Source organism: Podarcis filfolensis, assembly GCF_964270895.1.
Source record: "Podarcis filfolensis genome assembly, chromosome: 18".
Taxonomy (NCBI): Eukaryota; Metazoa; Chordata; class Lepidosauria; order Squamata; family Lacertidae; genus Podarcis; species Podarcis filfolensis.
This window is the reverse complement of record NC_139622.1, coordinates 3,943,828-3,959,375: the sequence shown is the minus strand read 5'-3', so window position 1 is coordinate 3,959,375 and position 15,548 is coordinate 3,943,828. Positions and strand designations below refer to the sequence as shown.

The following is a 15,548-nucleotide window of genomic DNA, read 5'->3' as shown; positions in this document are numbered from 1 at the left end:
ACCTCTAAACTATGATTATTCATGGACCTTCAGGTCCTCTGCGGGGCAGACCAGGAGAGCTGGTCCCGTAAATACGAGGGAGAAGAAATACGGCAAGATCACAGTCTCCGTGGCTGGGAATAAAGGACTGGTGTAAACAGCAAATGCAGGAAACTGCCTCCTTCTGAGTCAGACCACTGGTCCATCTTCCTCAGCACCTCCTTCTCTGACCGGCAGTGTCTCCCCACGGACTGAGGTCCAAAAAGGATTCATCCCCAACCCTATAAGATGCCAGGAATTGCACGCATTGACCTTCTGCCCTGCTCCGCCACTGAGCTGTGCAACCTTTCTCCTAAAGGCAAGCTAAGATTCCAGTCCTCATTGTCCACCAAGCCAGATCCGGCGGCAGTGGAGACCTCAGTCGCGCTGTCAGCTCTTGAGCACCAGTAACAAATTGGGACAACCACAACACACCACAGGCTGCCTTGCCCCAACGAGAGCAACCTCGGCCCAACATTTTACATGTGGGTTATTCCGTTCCTTCATAGTACAGTGGTACCTCGGGTTACAGACGCTTCAGGTTACAGACGCTTCAGGTTACAGACTCCGCTAACCCAGAAATAGTACCTCGGGTTAAGAACTTTGCTTTGCAGCCAGCGAAAGCGACAGGAAGATTAAGAGGCCAACCAAAACAAAAAGTCTATAAGGACTGGGGAATCTTTAAAGAATATTTAGAAAACTATGGAATAAAAGGAAACATCTTGGCAGAATTAGACTGATCCCCCTGTATTGTATAAATATAAGTTCGTAGGGAGGTAAAAAGAAATTATATAAGAAATACGTAACTGTGCAGTATAAAGTAATGGATAGATAAAAGTACAATGAGATTAATTGGAAGTCAGTTTTAAATTTATAAATCTGTAAGTTTTATAATTGTGTTCAGTATCAGGAGTATATATGATGCTAATTATATTAATCTTGTATCTTATAGTGTGGTGGCTTGTTTGATTTTTCTGTTATTTGCTTGATTGTACGTTTGTTTACTTGTATGTACGTCTGTTTTCTCATAAATGTATTTATTATATATATATATATATATATATATATATATATAAAAATAAAACTTTGCTTCAGGATGAGAACAGAAATTGTGCGGCGGCAGCGGCGGGAGGCCGCATTAGCTGAAGTGGTACCTCAGACTAAGAACAGTTTCAGGTTAAGAACGGACCTCTGGAACGAATTAAGTTCTTAACGCGAGGTACCTTGGTTCACAAGCATAATCCGTTCCGGAGGTCTGTTTGTAAACCAAGACAGGTTGTAACCCAAGGCGCGCTTTCACCAATGGGGCCTTCCCCCCCCCCCCCGCAAATTGTTTGCAATCCAAAAGAAATGGGTTGTAATCAAAAAAAGGTTGCAAAGCAGGATATGCACTTCCAAGTTTGACACATTTGTAATCCAAGACATACGCGAACCAAGGTACCACTGTAGTAGTAATAATTTATTATTTATACCCCACCCATCTGGCTGGGTTTCCCCAGCCACTCTGGGTGTCTCCCAACACAATTAAAAGCACAATAAAACATCAAATATTAAAAACTTCCCTAAACAGGGCTGCCTTCAGATGTCTTCTAAAAGTCAGATAGTTGTTTATTTCCTTGATATCTGATGGGAAGGCGTTCCACAGGGCGGGTGCCACCACCAAGAAGGCCCTCTGCCTGGTTCCATGTAACCTCACTTCTCGCAGGGAGGGAACCGCCAGAAAGCCCTTGGAGCTGGACCTCAGTGTCTGGGCTGAACGATGGGGGTGAAGACGCTCCTTTGGGTATACCGGGCCAAGGCTGTTTAGGGCTTTCAAGGTCAGCACCAACACCTCCAGCTTTTGCCCTCCCTTTTCCCTCACATGCCATGTCTTTATTTTTTACTTATTTGTTTAAAAGCAAATAAGTAAACTTCTGCAAACTCCGGGTTTGCAGAGGGGGCAAGAGCAAGATCCCTCAATGCCTATAAATGCCAGAAACAGAAATATATTTTATATGCAGAAAAAGAGCACGGAGGGCTCCTCTACACACATTGGAACAAAGGGGGGGGGAATGTAAACAATCCAAAGTCCACGCAACGGAAGGGGCAGAGCAAAGGCGAAGGCGCAAAAGCGCCCAGCCCCATGGACCCTTTGCAGACATCGGGCCGAGCTCATCAAACCCGCAAAAGGCAAAAGATCCGTACAATCTGAAGATTCGAGTTTGGCAACGCAGGTGTGCCTTAAGCAACGGCCTCTTCCACACTTCCTTATGCACTTTTCCCTTTTCTTTCACAGAAACGTGGAGCTGGAAGGGACCCCTGAAGCTCATCTAGTCCAACCCTGCCCCCAGTAATGCTCAAGAATCCCTGACCAGAACGGCCACCCAAACTCTGCTTTAAAAACTGCAAGGAAGGAGACCCCTCCTCTTTCATGAGAAAGCCATCTCGGTTGCCTCCAGTGGGAGAGAGTTCCACAGTTTAACCACGTGCCAAATGAAGAGGAGGGTGTGCTTTTTTAATTAAAAGAGAAAAAAATCTGCCCTGAATCATAGAATCATAGAGTTGGAAGAGACCCCAAGGGCCATCGAGTCCAACCCCCTGCCAAGCAGGAAACACCATCAGAGCACTCCTGACATATGGTTGTCAAGCCTCTGCTTAAAGACCTCCAAAGAAGGAGACTCCACCACACTCCTTGGCAGCAAATTCCACTGTCAAACAGCTCTTACTGTCAGGAAGTTCTTCCTAATGTTTAGGTGGAATCTTCTTTCTTGTAGTTTGGATCCATTGCTCCGTGTCCGCTTCTCTGGAGCAGCAGAAAACAACCTTTCTCCCTCCTCTATGTGACATCCTTTTATATATTTGAACATGGCTATCATATCACCCCTTAACCTCCTCTTCTCCAGGCTAAACATGCCCAGCTCCCTTAGCCGTTCCTCATAAGGCATCGTTTCCAGGCCTTTGACCATTTTGGTTGCCCTCCTCTGGACACGTTCCAGTTTGTCAGTGTCCTTCTTGAACTGTGGTGCCCAGAACTGGACACAGTACTCCAGGTGAGGTCTGACCAGAGCAGAATACAGTGGCACTATTACTTCCCTTGATCTAGATGCTATACTCCTATTGATGCAGCCCAGAATTGCATTGGCTTTTTTAGCTGCCGCGTCACACTGTTGGCTCATGTCAAGTTTGTGGTCAACCAAGACTCCTAGATCCTTTTCACATGTACTGCTCTCAAGCCAGGTGTCACCCATCTTGTATTTGTGCCTCTCATTTTTTTTGCCCAAGTGCAATACTTTACATTTCTCCCTGTTAAAATTCATCTTGTTTGTCATTTGAAGCCATTGAGCTGAGGATCTGGGTAGTCATCGTGGTGAGTCGAGAACCCTCCCTTCCTCCTCCTCTTTCATGAGAAAGCCATCTCGGTTGCCTCCAGTGGGAGAGAGTTCCACAGTTTAACCACGTGCCAAATGAAGAGGAGGGTGTGCTTTTTTAATTAAAAGAGAAAAAAATCTGCCCTGAATCTCCCGACATTCAGCAAATACAGTGGTACCTCGAGTTAAGTACTTAATTCATTCCGGAGGTCCGTTCTTAACCTGAAACTGTTCTTAACCCGAAGCACCACTTTAGCTAATGGGGCCTCCCGCTGCCGCTGCGCCGCTAGAACACGATTTCTGTTCTCATCCTGAAGCAAAGTTCTTAACCCGAGGTACTATTTCTGGGTTAGCGGAGTCTGTAACCTGAAGCGTATGTAACCTGAAGCGTATGTAACCTGAGGTACCACTGTAAGAGAAATCTGCAAATTAGAGAAATCAGCTTCTGAGTACGATAGCAACACCCATGTGAATGAACTCTGATGGGGCGGGGATGGTCCCGCTAATTATGTCATTAGGGGGCCAGTTAATTTGCCACCAAAGTGGAGTGTGTGTTAAATAAGGCTTTGGGCGCCGTCCAACTGTCGGGAGAAAAAAGGCATGAAAGGCTCCCTTGTGGAGGCGACAGAGACACACAAACACACCCCGTTTTATACAAGGGAAATAAATAAATTACGGGTTCAATTACTCCGGCCACAAAGAGCGTGAGGCACAGAGAGAGGCAGTCGCAAGTCCTCCTAATGTCACACAAAGGGCCTCGCGGCCGGGGACCGGGTGCGAGTCCCTGCGTCTTGCTGCATTAATTGAACGAAGGGGTTTTAATTGGATTTGGAATAAGCGCGCAATTAATTGCTGCTGCTCTTTCTTCGCACTCGTATCTTCCTGAGCGGAACAACTGCTTTTTGTAACGGAGGACACCGGGGAAACGTTTATGGAGGCGAGGTGGTGGTGGTGGTTTGGCCCAAAAGAAAGGTAGGGAACCACAAGGTTAGGACATCTGCTTTGAGTGCAGAAGATCAGGCCTGGAGGGAATTCTCCCAGGCAGTGTTAGAAACTCAGGTGTATAAGCTAATCGCCAAATGGCAACCTTAAGCCTGGGTTACGGTCATCACAATGGAAAGTCCAGGCGCTTAAAAAAACCAAAAAATGAGATGGTGGTGGTGATTGGCTGTGGTGTGGTATATGCGACACACAGCAAATAAAACCGCAATCAGATAAATAAAAACATCAGCGAAGGGCTTAGAATTTTGCTAAATAAATACATGGTCAATTGTACTTATCGTCTGATCAAATAAAAAATACCGGTTTTAACTGCTTTTTGTGGATATTTTGTTCTTTAAGTAAATACACTGTTGATTTTTAAATACCTCCTGAATGTTTCTTAAAATACCTGTTTGAAACTGCTTTTTTGTCGCTAATCTTAACCTTTTCGTGAGTTACTGGGTTTCTTTTTGTTTATAATTTGTTTTTATTTTGACTATGCTTTTCGTGTTTTTAAATCGTTATTTAATCCTGTGAACTGCCCGGAAACCTGCAGGTAAAGGGTGGTATACAAATTTTAACAACAACAACATTACTTATATATATGGTCATTTTTCAACTGTCTTTTGGATTTTTAAAAATACTAACTTTTAACCGTTTCTGCTGATAGTTTCCCCCCCCCCTCCCGAAATCGATAAGAGGTTTTGTTACGGAATCCATTCCGGAAATCCGTTCAACTTCCAAAACATTCGAAAACCAAAGCGTGGCTTCTGACTGGCTGCAGGAAGATCCTGCAACCAATCGGAAGCCGCGGAACTCACTTCCGGGTTTTGGATGTTTGGGAGCGAAAACATTTGAGAACTAAGCTGTTCAAATTCCAAGGTACGACTGTACACATTTGGTTAAATAAGTCTCCCCCACAATAAATAAAGAAGTACAGGTAAGAAAAAAAAATCCACAGTGAGGAGGCCCATCTGACTAACACAGCTTTTAGGAGATGTAAAAAAACAAAAACAAAAAAGCCAGGTAAAATTCCTTCCCAGCCTCCAGTGGCAGTGAGTTACACAGGGCACAAGGCTCAGATGCCAGTAAAAGTGGGCCGGAAGAAATAAGTGGTCCTGCAGGTACTTTGAGCCAGAGTTACTTTGGGCTTTGTGGATTAATGCAAGAACCTTGCGTTGCAGCGAGTTGGGTCCCTTCCAACTCTACAATTCTATGACTCTTTATGACTCAAACCTGGATAGCAGCAGTGTTCGAAATTTGCCAGGCGCATTTTGCACCTGGCTATTGGCCACCTGCGACCAAGTGAAGATCCATAGCTGTCAACTTACAGATTTGAAAATAAGGGACCAGCAGCCTCGAAAATAAGGGATCAGCAGCCAAAATAAGGGATCAACAATTACTTTGATAAAATACATATTTTGTTGCGTGCAAATGGCTTGAGATACCTATTAGGTCCATAAATTACCATATAGCATATATTCAACACAAAAAAACAGCAACAATTTGTTGTTGACAAAGGACAGCTGGACATAGAAAGGGCCCCATTACCTTCAGTAGCTTATTTAAGGGACATCATCAATAAGGGACAGCAGCGGGACATGGCGCTAGGATAAGGGACTGTCCCGCCAAATAAGGGACGCTTGACAGTTATGTGAAGATACCTGGCTGCCGGGATGACGCCTGACGTCTCCCCCATCTGGGGATCCTTGGGTCTGGACCATTTTCACACACTAAGGCCCCATCCTGCCATATTTGATCGGCACAATCGGAATGAATTTCAGGAACCAAAACGCTTTTTCTGTGCAGCCTGAGAAGGAGCAGTGAAGAGCGTTCTAGTGACTGGTCATTGCTTGTCTTCAGTTCCCCTGCTCAGAGTTGGGAAGAATATTCCTACGTTACGAATGGTCCATGTCACTGTTGATAAAAAGGGGCTGGAATAAGCCAATATTTGTAGACTTTTCTTCTTTCAGTTCTCAAAGTTCTTAACCTGGCTCAAGGCTGTCCTCTGAATTAGCCAGACGTTTTAACTGAGAATCCATCACAGTCAGTCCATCATTTGGAAAGTAAGACTTTAGGGTAACTAGGCTTTCCGTTTTGGCACCAGCAACCTTGGTTTAAGGAGCCATTTGGCGCCTAGGTAAAGGTAAAGGGACCCCTGACCATTAGGTCCAGTCCTGACCGACTCTGGGGTTGCGGCGCTCATCTCGCTTTATTGGCCGAGGGAGCCAGCGTGCAGCTTCCGGGTCATGTGGCCAGCAGGACTAAGCCGCTTCTGGCGAACCAGAGCAGCGCACGGAAACGCCGTTTACCTTCCCGCCGGAGTGGTACCTATTTATCTACTTGCACTTTGATGTGCTTTCGAACTGCTAAGTTGGCAGGAGCAGGGACTGAGCAACGGGAGCTCACCCCGTCGCGGGGATTCGAACCGCCAACCTTCTGATCGGCAAGTCCTAGGCTCTGTGGTTTAACCCACAGCCCCACCCGCGTCCCTTCGGGTAGGCCTGTAGCTTATTATATATCTTAGTTTCTAACACTGCTTGGCAGCCTATTTGCAACTGCTAGAGAAATGTTAGATCCGAATCACAGAAACATAGAAGTGAAGGAACCTCCAGGGAAATCTAGTCCAACTTTAGATGGGGGGGGGACATGGGCTGCCCCAAACTAAGGGAAAGCACCTGTCAACCTCTGGTCCTGGATTCGAATCACCTGCTAGGCACGACTCCGGATCGCAGGAAGTTCACGCCACAAACCCCCAAAGGAGGATTTATACATACACGCCAAAGCCCCAAGCCGCAGAATTAAACACCCGACTCCCAGTGAGAAAACTGGCCAGGTGTGAAAGGAGGCAGCCAATATTTCACACCCAACCCCTCTTCCCCGAGGGCTGCAGCAAATTTGGCAAGGATTTGGCAACGGATCGTCTGCTTTTTCCCACTCACGGGGAAGGGCAGAGCACTGAGTGCGGTGGAGGCGGCCAACTCTCAACAGCCTTGAGGGCTTGTAACTTGAGCGCTTGTTTTGAACGGAGCAAAAATCCAAGGTTATCGCAACAGCACCACAGGCCCCAACACGGGCGATTCACACAAGCCCCGGCTTGACTACCTCTCACGGGTGTCACAGAGGGGATGACGAGGCACCCTTCCCCCCCCCCCCCGCCAGTTCAGGATCCGTCCCAGAGTTCTTGCAATAAATCTCATTCGAAGGATTCCTGGAAAGCAGAGCTGAGAAAAGAACAAATCCTGTTTATGATTCCAAACACTTCCTCAGCACTGCTGAAATCTTTGCAACGTCAAAAACATTTAGGCAACAACGATGACCATATGCATACATAATAGACAATCCTTATAGAAACCCTTCAAACATAACAAGTTCAAAATGAAATCTTAGTTTCCGAATATCTTTAAATGAAGTGAGGTACCAAACTTTGTACGATGAAAGATAAGCTGTGAAGCTTTGTGTATTCAGCAAATATAATGTCCAACACTGAACAGAGATTCCGGATATTGACTGCTGTTTTGTAGATCTTCGTCAGCACTGCTCCACAGCATTTGATATTTTCATTCACACATATTCATTTGAAATAAGATGGGTTTATGAAACAATTCTATATTTTCCCACCACACTGAAGGAATTCTATAAAGATTGTCTATTACGTGTTGCCTAAACATTGTTGATGTTCTCTTTTGCAACACAGGGGTTTGTTTGAAATCTTTGCAACAGCAGCCCTGCAAAGCAGACCATTAACATCCTTGCAGAATCCTAGCATTGTAGAGTCGGAAGAGACCCCTAAGGGTCATCTAGTCCAACCCCTTGCAATGCAGGAATGGCGGGTAAAGAATCCCTAACTGACCTCTGCTAGGAAGGGGAGTCCTTGGGAGCGACTGTCCCGAGGTCGCCCAGTGAATTTCATGGGCTGGGCAGCAAGATTTGACCCCTGGTTTCCCATGTTAAGTATTGGTCCAGCGCTCTAACCACTATTCCCCACTGCCGGCTCTCATTCCCAGGCCCATTTCAAAGCTGAATCTCTTAAGGAGGACTGAGGAGTCTGCGGCTAGCTGGTTTCACTGACACCCGGGACCGAGGGAAGGTGTGGGGGAACCTCCTGAGGGTGGGGGTCGTAGTGAGCAAGGCTGGAGGCAAAAAGTTGGGGGGGGGGAGGACAGAAGGGGCTCTCCCCTTTGTTGAGGAGACAACACTCAAGCCAGGAAAAAGTTGCTGATTTCTATGGACTATGCAGAACTGGATAAACTAACAGGAAGGATTCGAAACCTGCGGGACCAGAGATTCTTAGAAGACCGGAGTAAATATACAAACTATTTGAAAAGCTACTGTAATGAACAGATTACGCTAGTAGGACTGCAACAAGTTTTGTAAGGGGAACTTTTTGAAATATTGCAAGGAAGACCATGAGGAAAATTATGAGTTAAGATAATTACCGGTAAATGTAACAGAGAAATTAAGAAATGCAGGATAAGTTATAAAGAACGGAAAATCATCAGAGGTGTTGACAGAAGTATAGTATAAGATAAGAAGTTATGTTATATGATTGTTCGAAATGATACGTTAAAAAAACTAATAAAATATATATTTTTAAAAGTTGCTAATTTCTACACACACACACACACACACACACACACACGATCTCTCTTTCTCTTTTCAGGTAAAGCAAGGGATTTAACACACTCCAGCCAGTGTTCAAACATAGCCAGGCACAATTTGCACCAGGCTTTCGGCCACTTTTAACTAAGTGATGGTGCCTGAGAGCAAGGCACCTGACCTCTCCTCCATCCGGGGATCCTTGGATCTAGACCATTTACACACACTAAGGCTCCATCCTGTAAAATTCTATCCGTTATATTTTATCTGCACAATGGGAATGAATTTCAGGAACCAAAATGCTTTTTCAGTGCAGCCTGAGCAGGAGCAGTGAAGAGCGTTATAGTGAATCGTTGTCACTTGTCTTTGCTTCCCCCACTGCCCTGCTCAGAGTTGGGAAGAATATTCCTGCGTTATGAATGTCACCATTAAGAAAAAGAGGTCAGAATAGGCCAATAGATGTGCATACTGTCCCTGGATTAAGTGACTTTCCTTCTTTTAAATTCTCAAAGCTCTTAACCAGGCCCAAGGTTGTCTTCTAGCCAGATGTTTAACTGAGAATCCATCACAGTCAGTCCATCATTTGGAAAATAGGACTTTAGAGCCGTCTTTCCCAAAAGCGCAACCAGGCATTGTGTTTTGGCTTTGGCAACCTTGGTTGATGGAGTCACTTAGCCCCTAGCTTATATATTTGAGTTTCTAACACTGGAAAATCAATTTTTAAAAATAAGAATGAACAGGACGCAATACAATATAAATCTCAGGGTGCCTTCCAACTCTAAAATTCTGCAATTCTGTGACCCTTAAAATGCAAGACTGCTGCATAAAACCCAATCCGCCTGCAGAAACATCAAACACCTAGGTTCAAATTCCACCATGCACCCATCTTCCAACCTTGTAGGCTTGTTGTGAGGACTGCATAGGGAGGGAGAGAATCGTGCCCACCGCCTCAAGCTCCTTGAAGGAAGGGGGTGGATACAAGCGAAGGAAATGAAATAGGATACAGAGGCGGATTTGGGAAAGGAAATCCAAAATAATTTGGGGTGTGTGTTGGCAGTGAGCGGGGTGCCTAGCCCTGCACTGGGAACAGGAGATGGGGGGCACGTTTCCTGGCACCCACCTCGAGGGACACCAACAATGGGAATTGAAAGATGTCCCTGACTCCATCTCAAAGCAAGAAGCCCCAATCCGAGAAGGAGCAGGCAGAGGAACAGACCCCGAAGGCGGCCTGGATTTTGAGGCGACTCCAAGGCTGTAAGGCCAGAGAGCAGAGAAGGCCCCGACTCCCCAGAGGCGGAAAAGGGGGTCAGCCAGCACCCCTTCTCACAGACACAGCACCCTCTCCCCGCAAATGGACAGAGGATGCCCTTCTCATGAACAGGAAGGCACAGCACCCCTCCACACCCATGGAGAGGGCACCCACTTCTCACCAACAAAAAGGGCACCCCTTCTCACCCATGGGCACAGCACCCCCTCTAACGGACACAGCACCCCAACCATCTCATGAACAGGCAGACCACCCTCTCTCACCCATGGGTGCAGCAGCACCCCTTCTCCCAGTCTCATGCGTGGGAGAGCACCCCTACTTCTCGACTTCTCCGGAAAGGCCTGGCAGGACAGAAAGGAGGGTTTAGGGGGGATTCAGGGAGAAACGTGATGTTAAATAAATGGATGGATGGAAGTGATGCCCAGGTGCGCCCCCTTTCCCCCCCCCCACCCCCCAAAGATTTTTTTTATTTTAAATCAAAATTCCAGGCCCACCTGCAAGTGTAGCTGAGGTTCCTGCGGATGCTGCGCTTGAAGAAACTCTTGCAGCCCTCGCAGGTGAAGACGCCGTAGTGCTTCCCGCTGGATTTGTCCCCGCACACCACGCAGTCCACCTGGATGCCCGGCTTGTCGTCGTCGAGGGGCTCCTGGTCGCTGGTGCCCCCCTGGGGGGAGGCCGAGTCGTCCTCCGAGTGCCGGGGGTAGCCCTTCTCCAAGCCGTTGGCCTCGCCTCCGTTAGGGTCGCCCCATTCCCCGGTCACCATGGCCATAGCGCCCCGGAGGGGGGAAGAGGGGTGCGGTGGGGGTGTCCGTGGTGGGGGGCAGGAGGGGTCGGGGTGGGGGCCAAACACGGCTCCGGCCGCCAGCCGCGGGTTGGGGGCGCTCTCTCCTTCCAGACGGCGGCCAAGTCAGGCACAAAAATGTCTCCTTAATAGATCACCAACAGCATTATAATTATTGTTGTTATTAAGCCTTGGCTCCCCCCCCAAAGAGGAATTTCAGGGGGGAGCAATTTCGTGGGAGGAGGGAGCCAGCGGTCACCAGCCTGGCGCCCACGTTAGGGGGCTCAAGGTGGAAAGCGTAAAAAAAGAAAAAGATAAAAAAGTTAAATCCAGGTCACTTCGGGCTGGTAAAAAATATTCCTTAAAATGGGGGGGGGCAAGAAGGGGGCGGCGTTTGGGGAGAGTCTTAGGAGAGGGAGAACAGGGACCCTGAAAAAAGACACCCTCCCCAAAGTTATTTTGCAGATCGAGGGGGGAAAGTGTTGGAGAGGGGTTGGGGGGTATCCAAGTTTTGGAAAGGTTTTGTTAAAAGGGGGGTCCTGGAAAGAAACTCCCCCAGAACAGGAGAGGGGAGGAAAAGGGAAAAGAGAAAAAAGCCAGGCAAGTTTTTTTCGGGGCGGGATTTCAGGAGGGTCGCCCGTGGGGAGAGGGTTGGGGGGCCCTGCCTGGCGCGCTCCGGAGAGGGTTGGGGGCGCTCCGGGGCTCCCCGGCGGCCATGGCGGGCGGGCGGGCGCGACGCGAAGCGGTGCGGGGGCTTCTCGGGGGCTCCAGGTGGGGGGCTGGTCTCCTGCGAAGAACCGGGGGGCGCCGATCTGTGGCCGGGGAGGCTGCCAAGGGGGCGCCCGCCGTGCGCAAAAATGCCTTAGCGCATCGCGGCGGCGCGCAAAGTTCAGGCCCCGGCGAGGAAGGACTTGGAGCGGCTGGCGCGGCGGCGCTCGCTCGCTCGCTCCGTGCCTGGCTGCTGGCTCGCTCCTCCCTCGCCGGCCCTCCCCTTCCGCCGGCCGGCCCGCCTGCCGAGGCCGCCTCCCTCTCGCCCGCCGCTTCCTGCCCAGCCCCGAGGCGCGCCAGAGGGTCTCTGAGCGCGCGCAGAGGGCCGCGTCGCCACCCAGCCGGCAGGGCGCGCCGGGGGCTTTTGCCTCTCCCGCTTCCCAGCCTCGCAACAACAACCCAGCCAGGACGGATGGGCAAAGCCTGGAGGAGCTGCCTTCGACAGAGTTGGGAGTTATTGCTCCTGCATTAATACAATTTATATACTGCCCTTTATCTAAAGATCCCAGGGCGATGTACAACATTTTTAAAAAATGTTGCTGGAGCTGAGGACTGCCTGCTGTGGCCGGCTGCGGCGTCTCTAGGGTGTCAGGCTCAAGCGGGGAGTCTGAAAAGTGTGCCCGCTCTAGAATTCTAAAAAATTAAACCCGCGCACCCAAAGGAAAATCACTCCTGAAATGGAAGGCCAGAAAAATTAGCTCTGTTCCTGACTCCCCCTCAGCCTGCTGTGTTGTTTTTAAGGGTCAACTGGTTTGTTTCCTTGCTTGGGTGATTCAGCAGAAAGCGCTGAGACTGGAGAATCTCGTAAAAAGACCTTTGGACACAGAGGCACACACACACCCATCTGAAACGGGAAATAATGATCCCATAGTCGCTGGTGATTGCCTGGAAGAAAGTGTTACCAAAGTGCAAGCCGTCTCTCTATATTTTTGTTTCTTGCTTTATTTAATAGATAATAGCTAGCCAGTCTCACCTGGAGATGGGGAGACTTGAACCCAGCACCAGACAAAGCAAGGGCTGTGCCGCTGAGTCTCGGCAAGAAAGCAAAGCCCTCTGATGTTTACGGCTGCAAGTCTTTGCTGGGGAAGCCAGAGACTGAACCAAGAACCTTCTGCACGCGTCCGGTTGACGCTCCAGCACTGAGCCACAACCTGTCCCCTATTCACACATTACCTGGCACACACTGTAATATGGGCAGTCCGCAGACAGCCCTGTATGCCTCTAAAACGCTTGCAAGAACAAATGGGACTGCAACCACAGATGTTTTCAAACACAGGTTGGATGTTTTTTTAGCGTAGAACAAGCATGCACATTTTTTGTGCCTACCTAGAATCAAAGAATCATAGCGTTGGAAGGGACCCCGAGGGTCATCTAGTCCAACCCTCTTTTTGCACAACGCGGGGCTCGAACCCACGGCCCCGAGATTAAGAGCGTTCTTTGGGAGGCCTGCCTCGGATCTCATTTGTCAAAGGTGGCCTTAAGAACGTAGTCCAGCATGGATGGTGATGATGTTTATATGTATATGGCGCCGATCTGACTGGGGTGCCCCAGCCACTCAGGGCAGCTTCCAAGAACTTAAACATGTTGAGCACAGCAAAACATCAAACATTAAAAACTCCCCTGTCTTCTAAAAGCCAAATAGTTATTTATTTCCTTCACATCTCTCAGGAGGGCACTGGAGGGTAGTAATAATAATAATAATAATAATAATAATAATAATAATAATAATAATAATTTATTATTTGTACCCCGCCCATCAGGCTGGGTTTCCCCAGCCACTCTGGGCGGCTTCCAACAAAGATTAAAAATACATTAAAATATCACACATTAAAAACTTCCCTGAACTTCAGGTGTCTTCTAGAAGCCTGATAGTTGTTCTTCTCTTTGACATCTGATGGGAGGGCGTTCCACAGGGCAGGTGCCACCACCGAGAAGGCCCTCTGCCTGGTTCCCTGTAGCTTTGCTTCTCACAATGAGGGAACCACCAGAAGGCCCTTGGTGCTGGACCTCAGCGTCCGGGCAGAACAATGGGGGTGGAGACGCTCCTTCAGGTGTACTGGGCCTTTGAGGCCGTTTAGGGCTTTCAAGGTCGACACCAACACTTTGAATTGTGCTCGGAAACGTACTGGGAGCCAATGTAGGTCTTTCAAGACCACTGTTATGTGGTCTTGGCGGCCGCCCCCAGTCACCAGTCTAGCTGCCGCATTCTGGATTAGTTGTAGTTTCCGGGTCACCTTCAAAGGTAGCCCCATGTACAGCGCATTGCAGAAGTACAAGCAGGAGATAACTAGAGCATGCACCACTCTAGCGAGACAGTCCATGGGCAGGGAGGGTCTCAGCCTGTGTACCAGGTGGAGCTGGTAGACAGCTGCCCTGGATACAGAATTGACCTGCACCTCCATGGGCAGCTGTGAGTCCAAAATGACTCCTAGGCTGTGCATCTGGTCCTTCAGGGGCACAGTTACCCCATTCAGGACCAGGGAGTCCTCCACACCCAGCCCTCCCCGTCCCCCAAAAACAGTACTTGGGGGTATGGAAGGATGTTCTTAGGTGGAACAAAGCACCTGAGCAGGTGGGATGAGATCCGGCAGCCAGAAAGGATGTTGGACAAGGTCACCCAGGCCACCGTTTGGCGTGGATGGAAAAGGGTTCCCCGCCTGTGAGTGTGTACGTATAATTGCTCTGTCTCCCTGCAGCCCTTCTTGCGGTGATCAATCAAGACCCGCATTGATTGGCCTGGAAGTGTCTCCCCGTCCAGGAGGCCAGACAAGGCCAGACGAGCCAAACGCATCCCTGGGGACTCAGGGCGGGGAAAGGCCTGTCATCCCAGCACCTGGTGACAAGGGCCCGTAGAACTCTGCTGCTCTTCCCGATACACAAACACACAGAGTTGCACCTTAATGATTAATAATCCAATGAGAACCCTGAGTCAGCAGCACAAATATAAGATGGGGGACAGCTGGCTTACTAGCAGGACATATGAAAGGATCTAGGGGTGTTAGTGGACCACAAGCTTAAAGAAGGCTGATTGCCGAAGAGTGGATGCTTTTGAATGATGGTGCTGGAGGAGACTCTGGAGAGTCCCATGGACTGCAAGAAGATCAAACCTCTCCATTCTGAAGGAAATCAGCCCTGAGTGCTCACTGGAAGGACAGATCCTGAAGCTGAGGCTCCAAGACTTTGGCCACCTCATGAGAAGAGAAGACTCCCTGGAAAAGACCCTGATGTTGGGAAAGATGGAGGGCACAAGGAGAAGGGGACGACAGAGGACAAGATAGTTGGATAGTGTTCTCGAAGCGACCAGCATGAGTTTGACCAAACTGCGGGAGGCAGTGGAAGACAGGAGTGTCTGGCGTGCTCTGGTCCAGGGGGTCACAAAGAGTCGGACATGACTAAACAACAACAAAGGGACCCCTGACCGTTAGGTCCAGTCACAGACGACTCTGGGGTTGCGGCGCTCATCTCGCTTTACTGGCCGAGGGAGCCGGCGTGCAGCTTCCGGCATATGTGACCAGCATGACTAAGCCACTTCTGGAGAACCAGAGCAGCGCACGGAAACGCCGTTTACCTTCCCGCCAGAGTGGTACCTATTTATCTACTTGCACTTTGACGTGCTTTCGAACTGCTAGGTGGGCAGGTGCAGGGACCGAGCATAGAATCATAGAATCATAGAGTTGGAAGAGACCACAAGGGCCATCGAGTCCAACCCCCTGCCAAGCAGGAAACACCATCAGAGCACTCCTGACATATGGTTGTCAAGCCTCTGCTTAAAGACCTCCAAAGAAGG

The 15,548-nt window shown here is 49.0% G+C and overlaps 1 protein-coding gene across 1 annotated transcript in view; it reads right to left on the bottom strand.

Annotated features, from left to right (window-relative positions):
- Positions 1 to 11,962, bottom strand: part of NR2F6 (nuclear receptor subfamily 2 group F member 6) — a 31,345-nt gene extending 19,383 nt beyond the window's left edge. The window contains exon 1 of the mRNA XM_083594788.1: positions 10,707 to 11,962. Coding sequence (XP_083450914.1) covers positions 10,707 to 10,981 — 275 coding nt within the window. The 5' untranslated portion in view covers positions 10,982 to 11,962. The remainder of the gene's footprint in view (positions 1 to 10,706) is intronic.
- Positions 11,963 to 15,548: the final 3,586 nt, after the last annotated feature.